This window comes from Sus scrofa, chromosome 15 (genome assembly GCF_054392235.1).
Source record: "Sus scrofa isolate SSC_HxYL_T2T_F1_AM1 chromosome 15, Sscrofa_HxYL_maternal_Yorkshire_Landrace_v2.0, whole genome shotgun sequence".
Classification (NCBI taxonomy): Eukaryota; Metazoa; Chordata; class Mammalia; order Artiodactyla; family Suidae; genus Sus; species Sus scrofa.
The window spans coordinates 74,083,587-74,104,276 of NC_139397.1; the positions used below are offsets into that span (position 1 = coordinate 74,083,587).

The 20,690-nt window shown below is 39.3% G+C and overlaps 1 protein-coding gene and 1 long non-coding RNA gene across 17 annotated transcripts in view; both read left to right on the plus strand.

The window, feature by feature from the left end:
• The window catches only part of IWS1 (interacts with SUPT6H, CTD assembly factor 1), a 54,022-nt gene that overhangs the window by 8,599 nt on the left and 24,733 nt on the right, over positions 1–20,690 (plus strand). For 9 of the 16 annotated variants that reach the window (XM_084998564.1, XM_021076428.2, XM_084998565.1 and 6 more), the window contains 3 exons: positions 16,794–17,943; positions 18,762–18,954; positions 19,527–19,584. In XM_084998564.1, coding sequence (XP_084854690.1) covers positions 16,794–17,943; positions 18,762–18,954; positions 19,527–19,584 — 1,401 coding nt within the window. The remainder of the gene's footprint in view (positions 1–16,793; positions 17,944–18,761; positions 18,955–19,526; positions 19,585–20,690) is intronic. The other 7 variants (XM_084998563.1, XM_084998566.1, XM_084998561.1 and 4 more) reach the window with 1 other exon arrangement.
• Positions 16–5,069, plus strand: LOC146395913 (uncharacterized). The gene is made up of 2 exons (XR_014829034.1): positions 16–4,217; positions 4,979–5,069. It is a non-coding gene; the product is annotated as an uncharacterized LOC146395913 (long non-coding RNA).

The following is a 20,690-nucleotide window of genomic DNA, read 5'->3' on the forward strand; positions in this document are numbered from 1 at the left end:
GATAGTTCATTGTTAGTGTAAAGAAATGCAACAGATTTTTGTATATTGATTTGTATCTTGCAACTTTACTGAATTTATTGATTAGCTTTAACAATTTTCTGGTTGAGTCTGTGGTTTTCTGTATATAATGACAGTGTTCCTTCTTTCTTTCAGATTTGAATGCCTTTTATTTCTTTTTCTTGCCTAATTGTTAAGACTTCCATTACAATGCTGTATAAAAGTAGTGAGAGTGGGCATTCTTGTTTTGTTTCTGATCTTAGAGGAAAAGCATTCAGCTTTGCACCATTGAGTGCAATGTTAGCTGTGGGCTTGTCTTGTGGCCTTTGTTATGTTAAGATACATTCTCTCTTTACCCAATTTGTTGAGAGTTTTTGTCATAAGTTGATGTTGACTTTTGTTAAGCTTTTTTTTTTTTTTTTTTTTGCATCTATTGAGATGATTGTGTGATTTTTAGCCTTCATTTTGTTAATATATGTATTACGTTTATTGATCTGTAGCTGTTGAGCCATCCTTGCATCCCTGGAGTAAACCCCTCTTGATCAAGGTATATGGTTCTTTTAATGTATTATCGAACTTGGTTTGCGAATTTTTTGTCGAGGATTTTTACGTGTGTTTGTTCATCAGGGATGTTGGCTTGTAATTTTCTTTTCTGGTGTCCGTATCTGGTTTTGATATCAGGGTAGTGTTTGGCTTCATAAAATGTGTTTGTTTCCCTTTTTTTTGTTGTTTTTTTTGTTTTTTGTTTTTTGTTTTGTCTTTTAGGGCTGCACCCACAGCACAAGAAGGTTCCCAGGCTAGAGGTCAAATCAGAGCTGTTAGCTTCCAGCCTACGCCAGAGGCATTGCAATGCTGGATCCAAGCCGCATCTGTGAACTACACCACAGCTCACAGCAACACCGGATCCTTAACCCACTAAGCAAGGCCAGGGATTGATCCCACAACCTTATGGTTCCTAGTCAGATTCGTTTCCACTGTGCCACGACTGGGAACTCCCAAAAAATGAATTTGGAAGTGTTCCCTCCTCTTCAGTTTTTTGGCAGCATTTGAGAAGGACTGGTATTAATTCTTTAAGTGTTTGGTGGAATTCAACAGTGAAGTCATCTGATCCTGAACTTTTCTATGTTGGGAGGTTTTTGATTACTGATTCAGTCTCCTCACAGTAATTAGTCTATTTAAAATTTCTATTTCTTCATGATTCAATCTTGGTAGGTTCTGTTTTTCTATTAATTTATCCATTTCTTAAAGATTGTCCAGTTTCTTGGAGTATAATTGTTCTTAGTTTTTATGATTGTTTGTGTTTGTGTGGTATCAATTGTAATGTCTCCTCTTTCTTTTATAGTTTTATTTCTTTGCATCTTTTTTTTCCTTAGTAAGTCTAAAGTATTCTTTTTTAAAACAGATTTTAATTTTATTTAACTTTCTATTATCTTTTTAGTCTCTATTTTATTTCTGCTCCAATCTTTGTTATTTCTTTTCTACTAATAACTTTATTCTTTTATCTTCTTCTAGTTCCTTGAGATATAAAGTTGTGATTTGAGATTTCATTTTTTTTTAATGTAGGCTCTAAACTTCCCACTTATAACTGCTTTGCAATACAGCAAAACTTTTAGTATGTTGCATTTCAGTTTTCATTTGTCTCAAGATATTTTTTGAATTCTCTTTTTCCCCATTGGTTATTCAGTAACATGATGGTTTTTTTGGTTGTTGTTGTTTTTTATTTTTTATTTTCCCACTGTACAGCAAGGGGATCAAGTTATCCTTACATGTATACATTACAGTTACATTTTTTCCCCACCCTTTGTTCTGTTGCAACATGAGTATCTAGACAAAGTTCTCAATGCTATTCAGCAGGATCTCCTTGTAAATCTATTCTAAGTTGTGTCTGATAAGCCCAAACTCCCGATCCCTCCCACTCCCTCCCCCTCCCATGTTTAATCTCCACATATTTGTGAAATTTTCAGTTTTCTTCTTGTAATTGATTTCTAGTTTCATATTGTGGTCAGAAAGGATGTTTGGTGTGATTTCAATTTTCTTAAATTTATTAAAACTTTGTGGCCCAGTAGATGATCTGTATCGAAGATCGTTGCTTGTGCACTTGGGAAGAATATGTATTCTGCTGCTGTTGGATTGAATGTTCTGTAAATATCTGTTAAGTCTGTTTGGTCTAATGTACGGTTTAAGTCCAGTGTTTTCCTTATTGATTTTTCTGTCTGGATGATTTAACCATTATTGAAAGTGAGTTATTGAAGTCCCCTGCTATTACTGTGTTGATATCTTATTTCTTCCTTTAAGTCTGTTAACATTTGGGTCCTCTGATGTTAAGTGCATACATATTTACAAATATTAAATTTTTTGTTAAGTCTTTTATCATTATATGATGACTTTCTTTGTATCTTACAATTTTTGGTTAAAAGTCTCTTTTCTCTGATTATAAATATAGCTGTCCTTTCATTTGTTTTCCATATGTATGGAATATCTTTTTCCATCCTTTTTTTTTTTCAGCCTGTGTTTGTGCTACAAGCTGAAGTGAGTCTGTTGAAAACAGCATATAGTTTGGTCTTTGTTTTTTTGTTTTTTGTTTTTAAGGCTGCACCTGTGGCATATGGAAGTTCCTAGGCCAGGGATTCAGTCTGAGCTGCAGCTGTGACTCAGCGGCAGTCCCGAATCCTTTAACGCACTGTGCCAGGCTGGGGACCAAACCTGCGCCTCCACAGTGATTGAGCCACTGCAGTTGAATTATTATGCCGCAGTGGGAACTCCGGTCTTTTTTTTTCTTCCACACATTCAACTTTTGGTTGGGGAATTGAGTCTATTTATAGTAAATATTGGTAGATATAGACTTACTATTGCCATTTTGTTGTTTTCTGACTGTTTTGTCATTCCTTTGGTTTGCTCTCTTCCTTTGGTTTGCTGATTTTCTGTAACGGTATGCATAGATTATTTAAAAAATTTTTTTTATATAGCTAGTATATCTTTTTGCATTGTGACTGATATAAAATTTCTTGTACTAGACTTTAAGCTGGTAACTTCAAATACATACTGAAGTTATACATTTTTGCACTCCCCTCCCTGCATTTTATGTTTTTGATGTTAGTTTGTCTTTTTACCTAATTACCTAATCCAGTAATACATTCTTTCAGTGAACAGTTATTTTTAATACTCAGTGCATTTTAATTTCTTTGGTGTTTCCTTTTTTTTTTTTTTTTTTTTTTTTTTTGTCTTTTCAGGACCGCACCTGAGGCATATGGAGGTCTCCAGGCTAGGGGTCTAATCAGAGCTGCAGCTGCCAGCTTACATCAAAGCCACAGCAACGCCAGATCTGAGCCTCGGCTGTGACCTACACCACAGCTCACGGCAACGCCAGATCCTTAATCCACTGAACCAGGCTAGGGATCGAACCCACAACCTCATGGTTCTAGTCAGATTCATTTCCGCTGTGCCATGACGGAAACTCCTCCACTATATTTTTGAGGTTTGTTTTGTTTTGTTTTGTTTTTAGTGATTCTGGAGTTTACCACATGTTTTAATTTAACCAGAATCAGCTTTAGATTATGATAGCTTAATTCCAATGATACATATATTAAGCTTAGTGCTATGTAGCTATGTTCTTTTTGCCATTTTGTTATAGTATTGTTATACATATTATATCTATTAAAGTTAAAAACCCAACAATACATTGTTATAACTATTACTTTTCCAACAACAACAAAATGTAGTTCTCTGTTGGCCTCACAGTTAAAGAGTTGGCATTGTTACTGCTGTGGCTCAGGTTCAGTCCTGGCCCAGGAACTTCTGCATGCTGTGGGTGCAGCCAAAAAAATTTATTACTTTACCATCTGTTGTTTCCTTAATTTAATACAGCTGTCTTTTTCTGATAAATCTGATATCTGTTACCTACTTTTTTCCTGGTTATGGGTCAGATTTTCTGATTTCTTTGCATGCCTCTTAATTTTTTGTTGGAAACTGGATATTTTAGATTAACGTGTGGTATCAACTCTGGATACTGGTCCCGCCCAGACCAGGGGCTTGTTTTTGTTAATTGCTTGTTTGCTGACCCACTGGATTATTTTAGTGAATTCTCTTTCCTCACCCACAGTTTTAAATCTCTGATGTTGCATCCTCAGGAATGTGCAGTTTGGCAAATGTTCAAAGTTAACCTGGGATGATGGTAGTATTAGCAGGACTCTCTTTTTCTCTTTCTTTAACCAAAATCAGCTGTCCAACTCCATTGATTGCTCTGTTATTTTCTTTTACTTTTTAGGGCTGCACCCATGGCATATGGAAGTTCCCAGGCTAGGGGTCCAATCGGAGCTGCAGCTGCCTGCCTACGCCTCAGCCACAGCAATGCCAGATCCGAGCCTGGTTTGCAACCTGCGCCACAGCTCACGCCAGTGGTTTTGCTGGATCCTTAACCCACTGAGCGATCAGATTCACATTCTCATGGGTACTAATTGAGTTTGTTACCACTGTGCTGCAGTGAGTACGCTTGCTCTGTTATTTTCAACAATGCCCTACGGCATAAATTGCTCAACAAGATAATCTTATCAAAGTCTGACTCCTTTGAAGGAATAGTTTCTGAGGTCTGAGTTTTATTCGTTCTGACCCCAAGATGACTCCTCCCACCTTTCTTATTACCTGGTTATCTCTTGCAAACTAGCTGACCTATAGTTTATCCTGTATCTTGAATCTCCTCCCTGGTGCCTTCTACCACAACTTCCAGTGTTACTAAGAGTGCCTTAGCCTGAACTTCCCCAGGCTTGCCTAACAAATAAAGTCAGTTTCTTTGGGGAAAAATTAGAAGCTATCTAGGTGTTCCCGTTGTGGCCCAGTGGGTTAAGAACCGACTAGTGTCCATGAGGATGTGGGTTTGATCCATGGCCTCACTCAGTGGGTTAAGGATCTAGTGTTGCAAGCTGTGGCATGGGTTGCAGACATGGCTTGGATTCAGCATTGCTGTGGCTATGGTATAGGCCAGCAGCTGCAGCTCCAATTTGATCTCTGGTCTGGGAACTTGGATATGCCACAGGTGTGGCCCTAAAAAGAACCCAAAAAACAAAAAGAAAAAGAAATTAGAAGTTATCTAATTTATTCCCTACTTCTTTCCCAAGTAAAACTCTGAGCCAGGGCTCCAATTTAGTGGTGTGTTTGTATGTGAGATGGCAAGTTTTTCTCAGTGACATCCCACCTCTAGAAGCTGAGCTCTCAGTGTGGGGTGGGCATTGGTTAGTATCTGAGGTACTCCTGGCCTGTCTCTCTTGGCATGGAACCACTGTCACACAAATTGGGGCAAGGGTGTTAGGGCCCCAGTATTCTCAGCATGCTGTTCCAAAAGTAGCACCTTCTTACTGTGATTGAGGGCTGGCCAGAAGTTGGGAGCCCACACTTTCAACCACACTTGCCTAGAATTTGTCTCCAGCAACATGTAGCTGGCGGCAGATTGAGAAAGGATGACATCATGCTCTTTTTGGGAAGAACGCCCCGGGCCCCCCCGCCCCCCCCCCCCGGAAGCTGGAGAGAGAGAGAGAACCATCGGTTTTTGGCTGCAGCAACCTGGAGTATATTTTTGTGCATTTTTTGGGGTAGATGCTTATTTGCTTTTCCTTTAGGATCATTCTTTGGGCTTTTTTAAAAATACTTTTAACCGATTTTACTGGAAAGTGGGCCAGCTGAGGTTTTCATTCTCTCATATCAAAAAGCCTTCATTTGGTGTTATTTTTCTTTCTTTTGCTAACTGGTCAAAAGTCTATTATATTCCCCAGTTCACATCCCAGAAGAACCCAGGATGCTTTACTTGTCTATTACCACAGTCTCTATTGAGCCCTTTGGCTCTTTCATCTTATTGGGTCTCCTTCTTGTGTGGGTTTGAGTCCTGTCTGTGTCTTCCTCCTGCACCAAGAGCACAAGCCTTGTTCTGCTTTCCTAAACAGGAGATTCTGAGTAAGCCCACTCTTGGCATTTGGAGGCAGGCCTGCATATTCCAGGATGTTTAGTGTCTTGGTTCCCAAGCATTAAATGCAAAGATAGTAAGTAACATTCTCTCCAGTCATTGCCAACCAAAAATGGCCCCTCACATTCACAAATGGCCCCTTAGAGAAGGAGCCAGAACCACCCTTAGGTTGAGAACACTGAAGTGGACAAATGAAGCATCGAAAGCATAAGAAAGGAAACAGTAAATATCCAACAACATAAAAAAATGGATGATTAAAATATAAATAGAACATTTGTAAGAATGGCAGTGCAGCCATTAAAATTGTTTTCAAAGAATATTTCATGACTTGGGAAAATCTAACATGTTACTTGAAAGATACATACATACTATTAATTATAATTTTATTTTATTTTATTTATTTATTTATTTTTTGTCTTTTTGCTATTTCTTTGGGCCGCTCCCGCGGCATATGGAGGTTCCCAGGCTAGGGGTCGAATCGGAGCTGTAGCCACCGGCCTATGCCAGAGCCACAGCAACGCGGGATCCGAGCCGCATATGCAACCTACACCACAGCTCACGACAACGCCGGATCGTTAACGCACTGAGCAAGGGCAGGGACCAAACCCACAACCTCATGGTTCCTAGCTGGATTCGTTAACCACTGTGCCACGACGGGAACTCCCAAAATTAATTATAATTTTAGATCCTAGTTTACTTTTTAAAAGTAAATTCACACAGAGGAGATTAAGAGAACATTCCTTATAACAAAATGTAAATCATGTTGATCTTTGGGTTGTGTTATTAAAGGTGATTTTAATTTTCTTTATACTTTTCTGTATTAGCACATTAATATTTAAAATCAAAGGGAGAATAATTTGAATAGTTGTCCCGTCATTTAATGTGGTCACCTATTTTTATTAGGATGCATCAAATATTTTAAAATATATTTAAAAATTACATGAAGGGCACATGTGGAGGTTGGGAGGGTGGGCTAAGTGGTCTCTGAGGAATGAATGTGACATTACCAGATGGAAAAGCTGGTTAAGGGTGGTGGTAATAATTCTAGTTGGAGAAAGGGGCAGGTTCAAAGGCCTAGAATTGAGCAGAACCTGTTATATTTCAAGAATGGAGTATTGTGGCTGGAAAGTAGAAGAGCGTAATGGAAGATGATACTGAAGGGTTAACTTTGAGTTAGATGGTGTAATAGCAAATCTCTCTTGGGTAATGATGATATGATTTTATATTTGCATAACTTTTTAGAGTGAAAGGCAGAGCGATGGCCAAAATATGGTTTCAGATATTGGCTTTGTCACTTAATAACCATAATAACTGTCAACTAGAAAAATTATTTCATCTCTCTTAGCCTCAGCTTCACCATCTTGACAGTAGACTAAAAAAAGTTATTAGGAAGATAAAATAAAACTTACGGAACAGCTTTGAAAACTGTAATACCAGTTATAGTGTATGTAGGGAGGCAAAATTTTACCTCTACCCATCTTAGGTTTTCAGCTGGAACTCCTTAACAAAAAGACATTAACAAGAGAAAAACAAATGAGTTTTATTAACACGTGCAGCATACATCACACAGAAGAAAGAAAACCCAACAGGCAGAAATTCAAAGCAAAGCTTAAAATTCTAGCTTATATAGCATCTTCAACAAAGGATAACAATTTTGTGGAGAAATGACAGGACAAAGGAAAGCAGTTCTAGGCTTCCAAGGCTGGCCAACTGGAAAGGTAAATACATGGGAAGAAACTAATGTAGTAAAGTTTGTTTGCCAATTTCTCTGCTGTTGATGACAGTCTATCTCCAGTAAAGGGAATATCCTGCCTTTTAGGTAGAAAAAGGAAAAGGTAAAGAGAGCTACTCTTGGAATTCCCATCATGGCTCAGTAGTTAACGAATCCGACTAGGAACCATGAGGTTGTGGGTTCGATCCTTGGCCTTGCTTGGTGGGTTAAGGATCCAGCGTTGCCGTGAGCTATGGTGTAGGTCGCAGATGCGGCTCGGATCTGGCGTTGCTGTGGCTCTGGTGTAGGCTGGCGGCTACAGTTCCGATTGGACCCCTAGCCTGGGAACCTCCATATGCCACAGGAGCAGCCCTAGAAAAGGCAAAAAGACCAAAAAAAAAAAAAAAAAAAAGAGAGCTACTCTTGTGTTTTCTGCATATGAATTTCCTCTAGATCAAAATTTTTATGTCAAAGAGGCATATTTTGAGGTGACAGTGTGGTTCCCTTTCGTTATCTTATAATTATCCTCTATGGTGAGTAGGCAGATTATTTCTTAGGGGATAGTCCAGAGTTAATCTTTATGAGGTCGAGGCCACACTATTTTAAGGCAAAAGAAACTTACCATATGAAATAAAATTTAAAAGTAATGTTCTTAGGCTTAGGCTTGGTTTTTCTAAACCAATTTGTATATAAGCAATTGCAGTAATAAGTCGATTACATATTTAAATTATTTGTTTTTAAGTTATTAACATCTTTTTGGCTAGGTTCCTGAAAGACATATTAACATCAGTGGAATTTTCTTTTTTTATGATTTTTATTTTTTCCATTATAGTTGATTTACCATATTCTGTCAATTTCTTCTGTATAGCAAAGTGACCCAGTCATACATATGTATATATTCTTTTTCTCCTATTATCCTCCATCATGTTCCATCGTAAGTGACTAGATATTGTCCCCTGTGCTATACAGCAGCATTTTTGTTATCCACTCCAAATGCAATAGTTTGCATCTATTAACACCAGACACCTAGTCCATCCCACTCCTTCCCCCTCCCTGTTGGCAACCATAAGTCTGTTCTCCAAGTCCATGAGTTTCTTTCCTGTGGAAAGGTTCATCTGTGCCATGTATTAGATTCTGGATATAAGTAATATCATGTAGTATTTGTCTTACTCTTTCTGACTTCATTTAGTAAGAGAGTCTCTAGTTCCATCCATGTTGCTGCAAATGGCATTGTTTTGTTCTTTTTTACGGCTGAGTAGTATTCCATTGTGTGTATGTACTATATCTTAATCCATTCATCTGTCATAGACATTTAGGTTATTACTATGTCTTGGCTATTGTGAATAGTGCTGCTATGAACACAGGGGTGCGTGTATCTTTTTCAGTGAAAGTTTTATCCAGTTTTATGCCCAAGAGTGTGATTGCTGGGTCATATGGTAGTTCTATATTTAGTTTTCTGTGGTACCTCCATACTGTTTTCCATATTCGTTGTACTGTTTTCCACAATAGTTGTACGGATTTTTAAGTATATTTGTTCTGTGTAGAGCACTTTGAGACCTCAAAATCTTCACGCACCTTTCATGGTAGAGTAAATAGGGAAAAGGAGAAAGATTTATTTTAAATGTTTTTTTTTTCCTCTTCATGGCTGCACCCACGGCATATGGAAGTTCCTGGGCCAGGGATTGAACCTAAGCTGTAGTTGCAAACTAAGCTGTACCTGTAGCAATGCCAGGTCCTTTATGCCTTCCTGAGCTAGGTCAGGGATTGAACCTACAGCTCAGCAGTGATCTGAGCCACTGCAGTCAGATTTTTAATTCTCTGCACTACAGCGGGAACTCCTTAAAAATGTTTTTGAGGGAGTTCCCATCGTGGCGCAGTGGTTGGCGAATCCGACTAGGAACCATGAGGTTGCGGGTTCGGTCCCTGCCCTTGCTCAGTGCGTTAACGATCCGGCGTTGCCGTGAGCTGTGGTGTAGGTTGCAAACGCGGCTTGGATCCCGCATTGCTCTGGCTCTGGCGTAGGCCGGTGGCTACAGCTCCGATTCAACCCCTAGCCTGGGAACCTCCATATGCTGCGGGAGCGGCCCAAGAAATAGCAACAACAACAACAACAACAAAAGACAAAAGACAAAAAAAAAAAAAAAAAAAGTTTTTGAATAGTCATAAAAACATAGGGTTTGGGGTGTTTTTTTTTTTTTTTTTTTTTTTTTTGTCTTTTTTAGGGCTGTACCTGAGGAATATGGAGGTTCCCAGGCTAAGGGTCGAATTGCAACTGTAGCTGCTGGCCTATGCAACAACCATAGTAGTGCCAGATCCGAGCTATGTCTGCTACCTACACCATAGCTTACAGCAGTGCCAGATCCTTAAACCACTGAGCGAGGCAAGGGATCAAACCTGCATCCTTGTGGATACTAGTCAGATGCGTTTCCACTGAGCCATGATGGGAACTCCTGAAAACAGAATTTTTTTTTTTTTGGCTTTTTGCTGTTTCTCTGGGCCGCTCCTGCGGCATATGGAGGTTCCCAGGCTAGGGGTCGAATCGGAGCTGTAGACGCCAGCCTACGCCAGAGCCACAGCAACGCGAGATCCGAGCCGCGTCTGCAACCTACACCACAGCTCACGGCAACGCCGGATCGTTAAACCACTGAGCAAGGGCAGGGACCGAACCTGCAACCTCATGGTTCCTAGTCGGATTCGTTAACCACTGCGCCACCACGGGAACTCCTGAAAACATAATTTTTTAATAAAACAATTTGAGCATAATATGACCTAGTTGTCAGTTCGTTCGTTCTTTTTTTTTTTTTTTTGCTTTTTAAGGCTGCACCTAAGGCATATGGAGGTTCCCAGGTTAGGGGTTGAATTGGAGCTACGGCTGCCAGCCTGCACCACAGCCACAGCAACACCAGATCCGAGGCCAGGGATCAAACCCAAAACTTCATGGTTCCTAGTCAGATTCATTTCCACTGTGCCATGGTGGGAACTCCTAGTTGTCGGTTCTAATTTTTGTTATTTTACTTGACTATCTCTTGAACAGCATGGAATTAGTTGTAGATTGTGGTCACATGGTTTTTTCCCATGGAAAATTTATTGAAGGGAATATGCATTTTAAAATTCAGAGGCTTATATATTTCATTTGCGTAGAAAAGTAGTATTCCCATCCTGAGAGTCTCACAGAAAAAAAAATAGTGTGTGGGTCTTTTGAGTAAGAGGTTGTTTGGAAATGGTGCCTAGCTTCTCATTGTTTAATGACTGTAGCAAAGCCTAGAGGGCATGGCCATCCATCTGGCATTGAACTTGGTGACAGCCCCTTTAGCTCCAGCCTCACTTTGAATTGAGTAATGGTGGTGTCTCCTCTCATTTGATCTTTCCCCAGAGAGGCTGTGACTAATACAAGAAAGTATTCCTACGGGGAGTACATCAGAGCACCTAGAAGATTCTTTTTGGCCATTGCTGTCCTTGTTTATCTTATTTCTTACAAGCTCTTTTGATTCCATCTACACTTCCTTTCTTTGAGTTAGATTTTAGCCTTTGTCTTTGTTAGATTTTAGCCTTTGTCTCCTCCTACAAAATTGAGGAGAAAAACATGTTGCTTTGGTTCTTTTCTGTTAAGAATTCTCTTGTGGGGTTTCTGTTTTATTTAATTGGATTTATTTTAAGTATCTTCTGTATCCTGAAGTTAAATGCTTTAAAAAAGGTCTCTGGGGAGTTCCCGTCATGGCGCAGTGGTTAGCGAATCCGACTAGGAACCATGAGGTTGCGGGTTCGATCCCTGGCCTTGCTCAGTGGGTTAACGATCCGGCGTTGCCGTGAGCTGTGGTGTAGGTTGCAGACGCGGCTCGGATCCCGCGTTGCTGTGGCTCTGGCGTAGGCTGGTGGCTACAGCTCTGATTCAGCCCCTAGCCTGGGAACCTCCATATGCCGCAGGAGCGGCCCTAGAAAAGGCAAAAAAAAAAGATAATAAATAAATAAATAAAAGCATGAAGATAACAGTGAAGTTAATAGTTCTATGTGCCTGCAATAAATTTTTTTTTTTTTTTTTTGTCTTTTGAGGGCCACACCTGTGGCATATGGAGGTTCCCAGGCTAGGGGTCTAATCAGAGCTGTAGCCACCGGCCTACACCACAGCCACAGCAACACAGGATCTGAGCCGCATCTGCGACCTACACCACAGCTCACGGCAATGCCGGATCCTTAACCCACTGAGCAAGGCCAGGGACCGAACTCACAACCTTACGGTGCTAAGTTGGATTCATTTCCACTGCGCCACAATGGGAACTCCTTTTTTTTTTTTTTTTTTTTTTTTGGCAATAAAATTTTAATATGCAGTTAGAATCATTTGGATTAACTGTCAAAATGCAGGTTCTTTGACCCCCTTCCCCAGACTTACTGTATTACTGTCTATAGGTGAGAAGCACAAAGTTGGTTTTTAACCAAAGCTCCTCAACTGATTCTTCTGCAAAAATGTGGGAACTGCTGGTGGAATGATGCTGATGCTGGTGAAAGGGCAGAAATGAGTCTGAGAAGTAGAGGAGTTTGCTTCATCATTATATACAAGCTGTGTAGAAATTTTCTAGTACTGATCAGAGTGCTTTTTTTTTTTTAATCTTTTTAGGGCCACACCAGCAGCATATGGAGGTTCCCAGGCTAGGGGTTGAATCAAAGCTGTAGTCATTGGCCTACACCACAGCCACAGCAATGCAGGATCCTTAACCCGCTGAGCAAGGCCAGGGATCGGACCTGCATTCTCATGGATGCTAGTTAGATTCGTTTCCACTGAGCCAAAACGGGAACTCCTGCTTTTGTTTTTAACTGATTCTACGATCAGCCAGCTTTTGCAAAAGGATCCTCTAGTATAAAGCTTCATTTTATTATAGCTTCATTTTATTACATGCATGCTTGCTGTAAAGCTGGAGTTTCTCAAAGTCAAAGCTTTGCAGCGCTCCCAGAGCTATTATACTGTGTAATGAAACTGGGATTTCTCCAATTCTTCCTTATGCTGTTAAGATGATGTGTATTGACAAACTCTAAGATGAGGATTTCAGATAAATTTTTTGGAACTAAAGTCCAGTGAAACATGCTTTTGAAAATGTTGTTATAGGTATTTCCTCACAGAATTAACTTGTGTGACTTGATGATGAGTGTTTTATCAATCTGTGAAGGAAGGTTGGTATGCAAGTTCAACAATTTTGGGTTTAACTTTTTTTTTTTTTTTTAAATTATTTGTCTTTTTAAGGCTGTACCTGTGGCACTTGGAGATTCCCAGGCTACGGGTCGAATTGGAGCTGCAGCCACTGGCCTATACCACAGCCACAGCAACACCAGATCCAAGCTGCATCTGGGACCTACATCACAGTTCACAGTGACACTGTATCCTTAACCCACTTAGTAAGGCCAGGGATCAACCTGCAGCCTCATGGTTACTAGTCGGATCTGTTTCCACTAAGCCACGACGGGAACTCCCTTATTTACTCTTATGTGACATTCTTTGAAATTTATGAATAGATGTTTGCTTTACAGCAGTTTTATTATTTCCTTTATAATTTAAAAATGTTGTGGTGCTGGTCCATAAAGAGTGTGTTATTATTTGTATGCTGAGATAAAGGATCAGATCATTCATTATGGCTAACTACAGTGTGAATGATTGTAAGAGGGAGGTATGAGGCATTATAGACATTTCTAAAGCCTCTGAGGATGCTTAGAGGCTCAATTTCTCTGGCAGTTGAAATTATATCTTTTTTTAGCATTATTAAGAAATAGCATTAAAATGGCAATTTCTACTGTTGATTTGTTGTACTCGTATTTGACTTTTAAAAAACTGTATTTTGGATTTTTTAAACTTTTTTTTTGCTTTTTGGGGTGCCATCTGCAGCATATGGAAGTTCTCTCTAAGAAAAGAGAGTGGCTCCCAGAGCTGCTGCTCTGGCCATAACCCATTGAGTCACTGAATCATGACATCCTCTGTTGTTGTGGCTAATTAGGTCATGTCTCCCAGGAATTTAAAATTTAACTCCTGGATACTGAAATTTAGCGTGGTAAGAGCGGGGTCATGTTATTGCTACTGGTGTAGTGAAAGGGCCTTGAGTTTCCTTTTTTAACTTCCCTGAGCTGCCTTGATTCCTACCCTTCTTGATCCTTTAGCTGTTCATCCCACTTTGATTCTGGAGAGATTTTGTTTCTGGAGCTAGCCTGAGATGATTTCTGTTGTTTACATCTAAAATAAATTGAGTCACACATGATCATGTTGTTAGATTATGCCATGGGTGTGCATTCTAAAATCCTTTTACAGTTTTCCCTTTTGCCCTCTCCTTGAGTTGCCTCTGCTGGTACCCATATGTTTCACTTTCTGTCCTCAATAATGTAGTTAGTTTCTGAACTCAGTCATTACAAACCAGTTCCAAATACCTGTTGTCTTATTTATTTATTTATTGTCTTATTACGGCCACACCTGCAGCATATGGAGGTTCCCAGGCTAGGGGTCGAATCAGAGCTGCAGCTGCCAGCCTGCACCACAGCTACAGCAACACAGGATCCAAGCCACATCTGTGACCTACACCACAGCCCACAGCAAGGCCAGGGATCAAACCTGCGTCCTCATGAATACTAGTCAGATTCGTTTCTGCTGAGCCACAACCAGAACTCCCAAATACCTGTTGTCTTCACACCTTGTATAGCTCAGTCTCATATAGATCACTTCCTGTAGGCTTCCAATATATCACACCTCCCTTCATAATAGTGCATATTACACTATATTGCTGTGATATGTTTGACTGTCTTATTAGACAACAGTTTTGACTCTTAGGTCACACACTGAGACATTTTCATTCTTGGTTCTTAGCACCTTGCACATAGTAGACATTGAAGAAATACTTGTTGAGTTAATTATTCCTCACTTTAAACTATTCTCATTTAACTCTTTATTATTAATTCACAAATTCTTACTGTGATTTTGTATGTTCCAGACACCACTCTATAGTCTGAAGCACATAATGTGCCTTCTTGGTGAAGAAAACAGACCAAAAAATGCCTGCCTTCCTAGGACTTACATTAGATGGTTAATTTTTTCATCTATATTCTTTTGAAATATAAAAGAATTAAATTATGAAGTATGGCCAGAAGTAAGCTTTTAGCAGTGTATGGAGTATTGTACTGTATCACAAGATTCTGTGTTATTTCTTCTTTCCTAATTTAATAGATAAATGCCAGTTTTATTGGGATGATAGGATGTATAACTGATCAGGAATGGGTACTATGCTGTGAGTGTCCTGTGATAAAAAAAGAAAAATGCCTTTGGGAAATTTGAAAAGGTTATGATTTTAGAAAGTTTCCTGAATATATTTGAATGAATATAGCAGTTACCTTTTCTTTGGAACGCTGTGCTGTCAGGATGGTATTCAAATATGGAGGGGGAAAAAATCCTCAAACTTACTTTATAAGCTAATTTTATAATTTTTTGTATTCTTTTTGAAGTTGCAGACAGAGCATAATTAATCTTTAAATGAGCCTGAAGCAAGTTGAAGTGTGGATTTTGTGAAAACATTTTAATGCCATTAAGATTATCACTGTATGAAGTTTCCGTCATGGCGCAGTGGTTAACAAATTAACTAGGAACCATGAGGCTGCGGGTTTGGTCCCTGCCCTTGCTCGGTGGGTTAACAATCCAGCGTTGCCGTGAGCTGCAGTGTAGGTTGCAGAGGCGGCTCGGATCCCAAGTTACTGTGGCTCTGGCGTAGGCAGGTGGCTACAGCTCCGATTAGACCCCCAGCCTGGGAACCTCCATATGCTGTGGGAGAGGCCCAAAAAATAGCAAAAAGACAAAAAAAAAAGGGGGGGGGGGAAGCTTATCACTATTTTTTTGGTACTTAATTATTTCATTGCATGATATGCTGGGCATATACCTTATTAAAGACTTTTTGCTCCTTGGAAGTTGATCTGTGATCATTTCAGGTAATGTCAGCATGTATTCTAAAGAAAAATACTCAGCTCAGTAAATTTTTAAGGAGGAAAACTCAAGCACAGAAGTACTTTACTTTTTAAGTCAAAATATTAATTACTATGTTATTGAAAGTTCAGGTACTAGAAGGGAAAAAACTCCACATTCTAGTTATTAGTATTTTGGTCTGTTTAGTTTTGTATATTTTTCTCTACATTTTAAAAAATAAAGCTCTAATATGCTTATATCGTATTTGTACCATAGAGTTTTCAGATTACTTCATGTAACATTATATGTTAGTCTAGTTAGATTACTCACTGTTTTCCCTAACTTAAACTTTCGTGCCAAGGTTACTGGATGTATAACCAAGACTGCTCCAAGCCTCAGTTTTCCTATGAAAAATACTGTTGCGAGGAGTAAACTAGCAGGAGAGAGCTTGGCACGGTATTTGGCTATGTTAATTGTTCATCTCCTTATTTGTTCAGATTCACTTGGCAGAATGTACCCTATATATAATTTGGCCAAATAAAGTTTTATAATTTTTTCCTTAAAATAATTTTAACCTTTTAAAACCCCAAAATGTTCCTTTGTAAAAGAACTTGGAGGAGTTACTGTTGTGGCTCAGTGGTTTAGGAACCTGACTAGTATTCATGAGGATGTGAGTTTGATCCCTGGCCTCACTCAGTAGGTTAAGGATCCATTGAGCTACGGTGTAGGTCTCAGATGTGGCTCAGATCCTATGTTCCTGTGGCTGTGGTGTAGGCTGGCAGCTGCAGCTCTGATTCGACCCCTAGCCCGGGAACTTCCATGCTGTGGGTGCGGCCCTAAAAGGAAAAAAAAAAGAACTTGGATACATGTTTGCTTGTATTTATTTTTAAAATACATTGAGGAGCTAGAATTATGTGAGAAAGTTAGGATTTTCTTCAAAGTACAAGTGTCCTTTATAGTAATCTGGAGGGCATGCTTTGTAGATTTGGTGAAGGCAAGTTACCTTTCCTCATTTTGGGGTTTAAACCATATTAGCTATTTCACAGATAAAGGGCCTTCTTTAAAGTAGATGTTTCTTAGGATGAGAATTCTATATTTAGGCATGCATGTTCCTACATTTGAAAGAAAATAGTTGAAAATTTTTTTACATTTTTATTGCCAAACCCTTTTTTTGTTGTTGTTGCATTTTTCTAACTTTTTCTCCCTTAATTTTTCAGAACGAACATAGTGATCGAGAGGATGGCCTTAACAAAAGACATCGTGTGACAGACTCTGAGAATGATGACCCCTCAAATCTTAATGCCAGTGACTCTGAAAGTGAGGAGCTTCAAAGGCAAAAGGACAGTGACTCTGAATCCGAAGAGCATGTAGAGGCTCCTGCGAGTGATTCTGAAAATGAGGACATCAATCACCATGGGAGTGACTCTGAGAGTGAGGGGACCAGGAAATTACCTGTGAGTGACTCTGAAAATGAGGAACTTCTCAATGGGCATGCAAGTGACTCAGAGAATGAAGAGGTTAGGAAGCATCCTGCCAGTGATTCAGAGGTTGAAGAGCTCCCCAAAAGTCCTGCCAGTGACTCAGAAACAGAGGATGCTCTAAAACCTCAAGTCAGTGACTCTGAGAGTGAGGAACCCCCAAGACACCAAGCCAGTGACTCGGAAAATGAGGAGCTTCCCAAACCTCGAATTAGTGATTCAGAAAGTGAGGAGCTTCCCAAACCTCGGATCAGTGACTCAGAGAGTGAGGAGCCTCAGAGGACTCAGGCCAGTGACTCTGAAAATGAGGAGCTTCCCAAACCCCGTATCAGTGACTCGGAAAGTGAGGACCCGCCGAGGCACCAAGCCAGTGACTCTGAAAACGAGGAGCTTCCCAAACCCCGTATCACTGACTCAGAAAGTGAGGATCCCCCAAGGCACCAAGCCAGTGACTCGGAAAATGAGGAGCTCCCCAAGCCCCGTATTAGTGATTCCGAAAGTGAGGATCCCCCAAGGAACCAGGCCAGTGATTCGGAAAATGAGGAGCTTCCCAAACCCCGAGTCAGTGACTCTGAGAGTGAGGAACCTCAGAAGGGACCTGCCAGTGATTCGGAAACTGAGGATGCCTCCAGACACAAACAGAAGCCAGAGTCTGATGAGGACAGTGATGGGGAGAATAAGGGAGAGAATACAGAAATGAAAAATGACTCCTTTCATTCAGATACCCGTGCAGACAGGAAACGGTTCAACAGTTCTGATAGCGAGGAGGAAGAACCCAAAAAGCCCAAAATTGACAGTGATGAAGATGAAGAAAAAGAGGGGGAGGAGGAGAAAGCAGCAAAGCGAAAAGCTGCTGTGCTTTCTGATAGTGATGATGAAGAGAAAGCATGTAAGGAATTATTTTGGGCTGTTTATCCGTGGCTTTACTTACTGTCTAAACTTTTGAACTATGAAGCATTATTTCTTTTTCTGCAGTGTTACAGGTTATGTTCTCTCATTCAACTTGATATCACCAGGACACTGGTTTTCATTGGCAAGTCTTAATAAGTTTCCTTTGAATTGTTCTAGCAGTGTATGTTAACACTCAAGATGATAAACTAGACTGAGTTGCAATGGCAGTATGAAAGATTTATATGAAAATATTATTTTTTTTAACTGGAAAGGGTAATGTGTCAAAAAAATATGTTTACATGAAAACCCAACGGTATCCAGAATTAGCTGTGGGTCTCTTTGACAGCTAATGCATAACATCCCATCTAGACAGTGACTGAGCTCCCACAAAGTACCCATCTTCATTTGTTAAACATTGTTGAATGTCCAAATTCAAGGAAGTTTGTGAGGGACTCTATTTAGAGACTCTGTGTCTCTGCAGAGTATTCCAATCTTTACTGCTTGATTACTTTTTTATGAAACATCTTTTTTGGAAAAGACATTCCCTTAGAATGTGACAGTTGTTAAAGGAGGAGGGAAAGAGCATCACTTGTGTAGTTTACTAAGGGAGAAGAGAAAAAATCCAACTTGAGCAGTGACAGATGATTGAGGAACATGGGATTCCACAAAAGAATATCCAAGTCTGTTTTTGTTCTAAACGGTCTGTCATGAGCCTCTGGTTTTTTGCCACATACTGCCATTTTAGAGCACCTGTTGTACTTAGTTATGCAGTGACCATGATAGAATAAGATTAATGAGGATTTTCTTTTTCAACAGCAGCAAAGAAGAGTCGTGTTGTGTCTGATGCAGATGACTCTGACAGTGATGTTATATCAGACAAATCAGGCAAAAGAGAGAAGACTATAGAATCTGACAGTGAAGAAGAAGCAGGGAAAGAGGAGTTGTCTGATAAAAAAAATGAAGAGAAAGACCTGTTTGGGAGTGACAGTGAGTCAGGGAATGAAGAAGAGTAAGTGACAGTATAACCTTTATCTTCCAAGCATTTATATAAGGTGATAGAGAAGAGTTTGTTTTTCAAGTTTTTCACATTTATATTAAAATTCTGTGTTGAGGTGTAATACACTATACCCTGCCTAAAATTGCATGACTTTGGGGGATTCGAGATTTTAGTTCTTGGAACTGTTGCTACACACTACAACATGGATGAATCTCAAAAATGTTATCTTAAATGAAAGAAGTAAAGAGGATATATTGTTTGATTTCATTTACATGAAGTTCAGGAAAAATCAAAACTGATTTTTGATGGTGGAGATCAGAATGGTGGTTACCTTTTAGGATGTTGACGTTGAGGACTGACTAGAAAGGACCACAAGGGACCTTTCTGGGGAGATGGAATTGTTCTATATCTTGATTAGGGTACTGATTACATGAATGTGTTCTCTTTGTTAAAATCCACTGAAATGGACACTTAAGACCTGCACATTTTACTGTATGTAAATTATATCCAATTAGAAAAAGATTTTATAGTTCCTATGCAAATGAGAAGAAAGCAAGTTAAAGTTTTTTATATTTCTTTTCTAGAAATCTTATTGCAGATATATTTGGAGAATCTGGTGATGAAGAGGAAGAAGAATTTACAGTAAGTATAAGCTGGAAATATTTCTTCTTTGAGTATACTTTTTTTGTTTTTATGGCCGTGACTGTCTAATGGGTGATTCCAGTAAGTAGAAAACAACTATGATGTATCCAGTAGAGAAATCCAGAAGGGGGTAAAAGGATCTGCAAAGGCATTAAAGAAAAATAACAGGCAAAATAGAATTAAGAGGAGGGAGGAACACAACAAAAAGCACTTTATAATGCTGAAGAGAAAGATTCACAGTACTTATGGAACTTATAAATATAGTCATGACAGACAAAGTAATTTGGACCAACCCTTCTCGAGATGAATACAGAAGCTAGACAAAATTTTTTTAAAATGTGCTCATGATCGTAAGAACAGGATAACAAAAGAATTATGAAGCCAAAACCCAGCAAAAGATAGAAACCTAAAGAGGTAAGCTCAGCATTTAGAGCTGCTTTTTCTGGGATATTCACCTGTTCATGCCGAGGTGCTAAATGTAATCTTGATTGCCTCCAGGTTCAAGAGACAAAACTTGGAGGTCAGGACCTGCTGAAGTCAGAAGACCTAAAAATCCCATGCTTTGAATTGAAATTGCTAGGATTAAGAGTGAACTGGAAGTTATACTAGGCTTTGCTCAGATTTTAGGCCACACTTGAGTCATCTAGCAAGACAGAGAACCATGGGCTCAGAAATTTGATTACAATGATTCTTAACCCATTGGCTAGCTCTTAGGAACCTGACATGCAAGTGAAATCCTTTCAGCACAAAAGTAGCATCATCATAGACCTCAAATTATTTCTAGAAATTTTCACATACACAGTATGGTACACAATCATAGATAATGTTAAAAAAGAATAGTAACAACAGACAATAGAAGTAGAGCTAGGAGTTCTAGATACAGGAATTTTAGATACTGCCTTAAAAAAAATATATGTTCAGTGAGATAAAAGATTAAAAAGTTTCTCAGAACAAACGGTTTTTAAAAATACAAGGTAGATTCAGAAAAGAACCAAGTAGATATTCTGGAACTGTGAAAATGCAGTAACTAAAATTAAAAATTTGATAGATGAGTTTAACAATACATTAGACATATCTGAAGAGAAAATGAATGAAATGGAATGTAG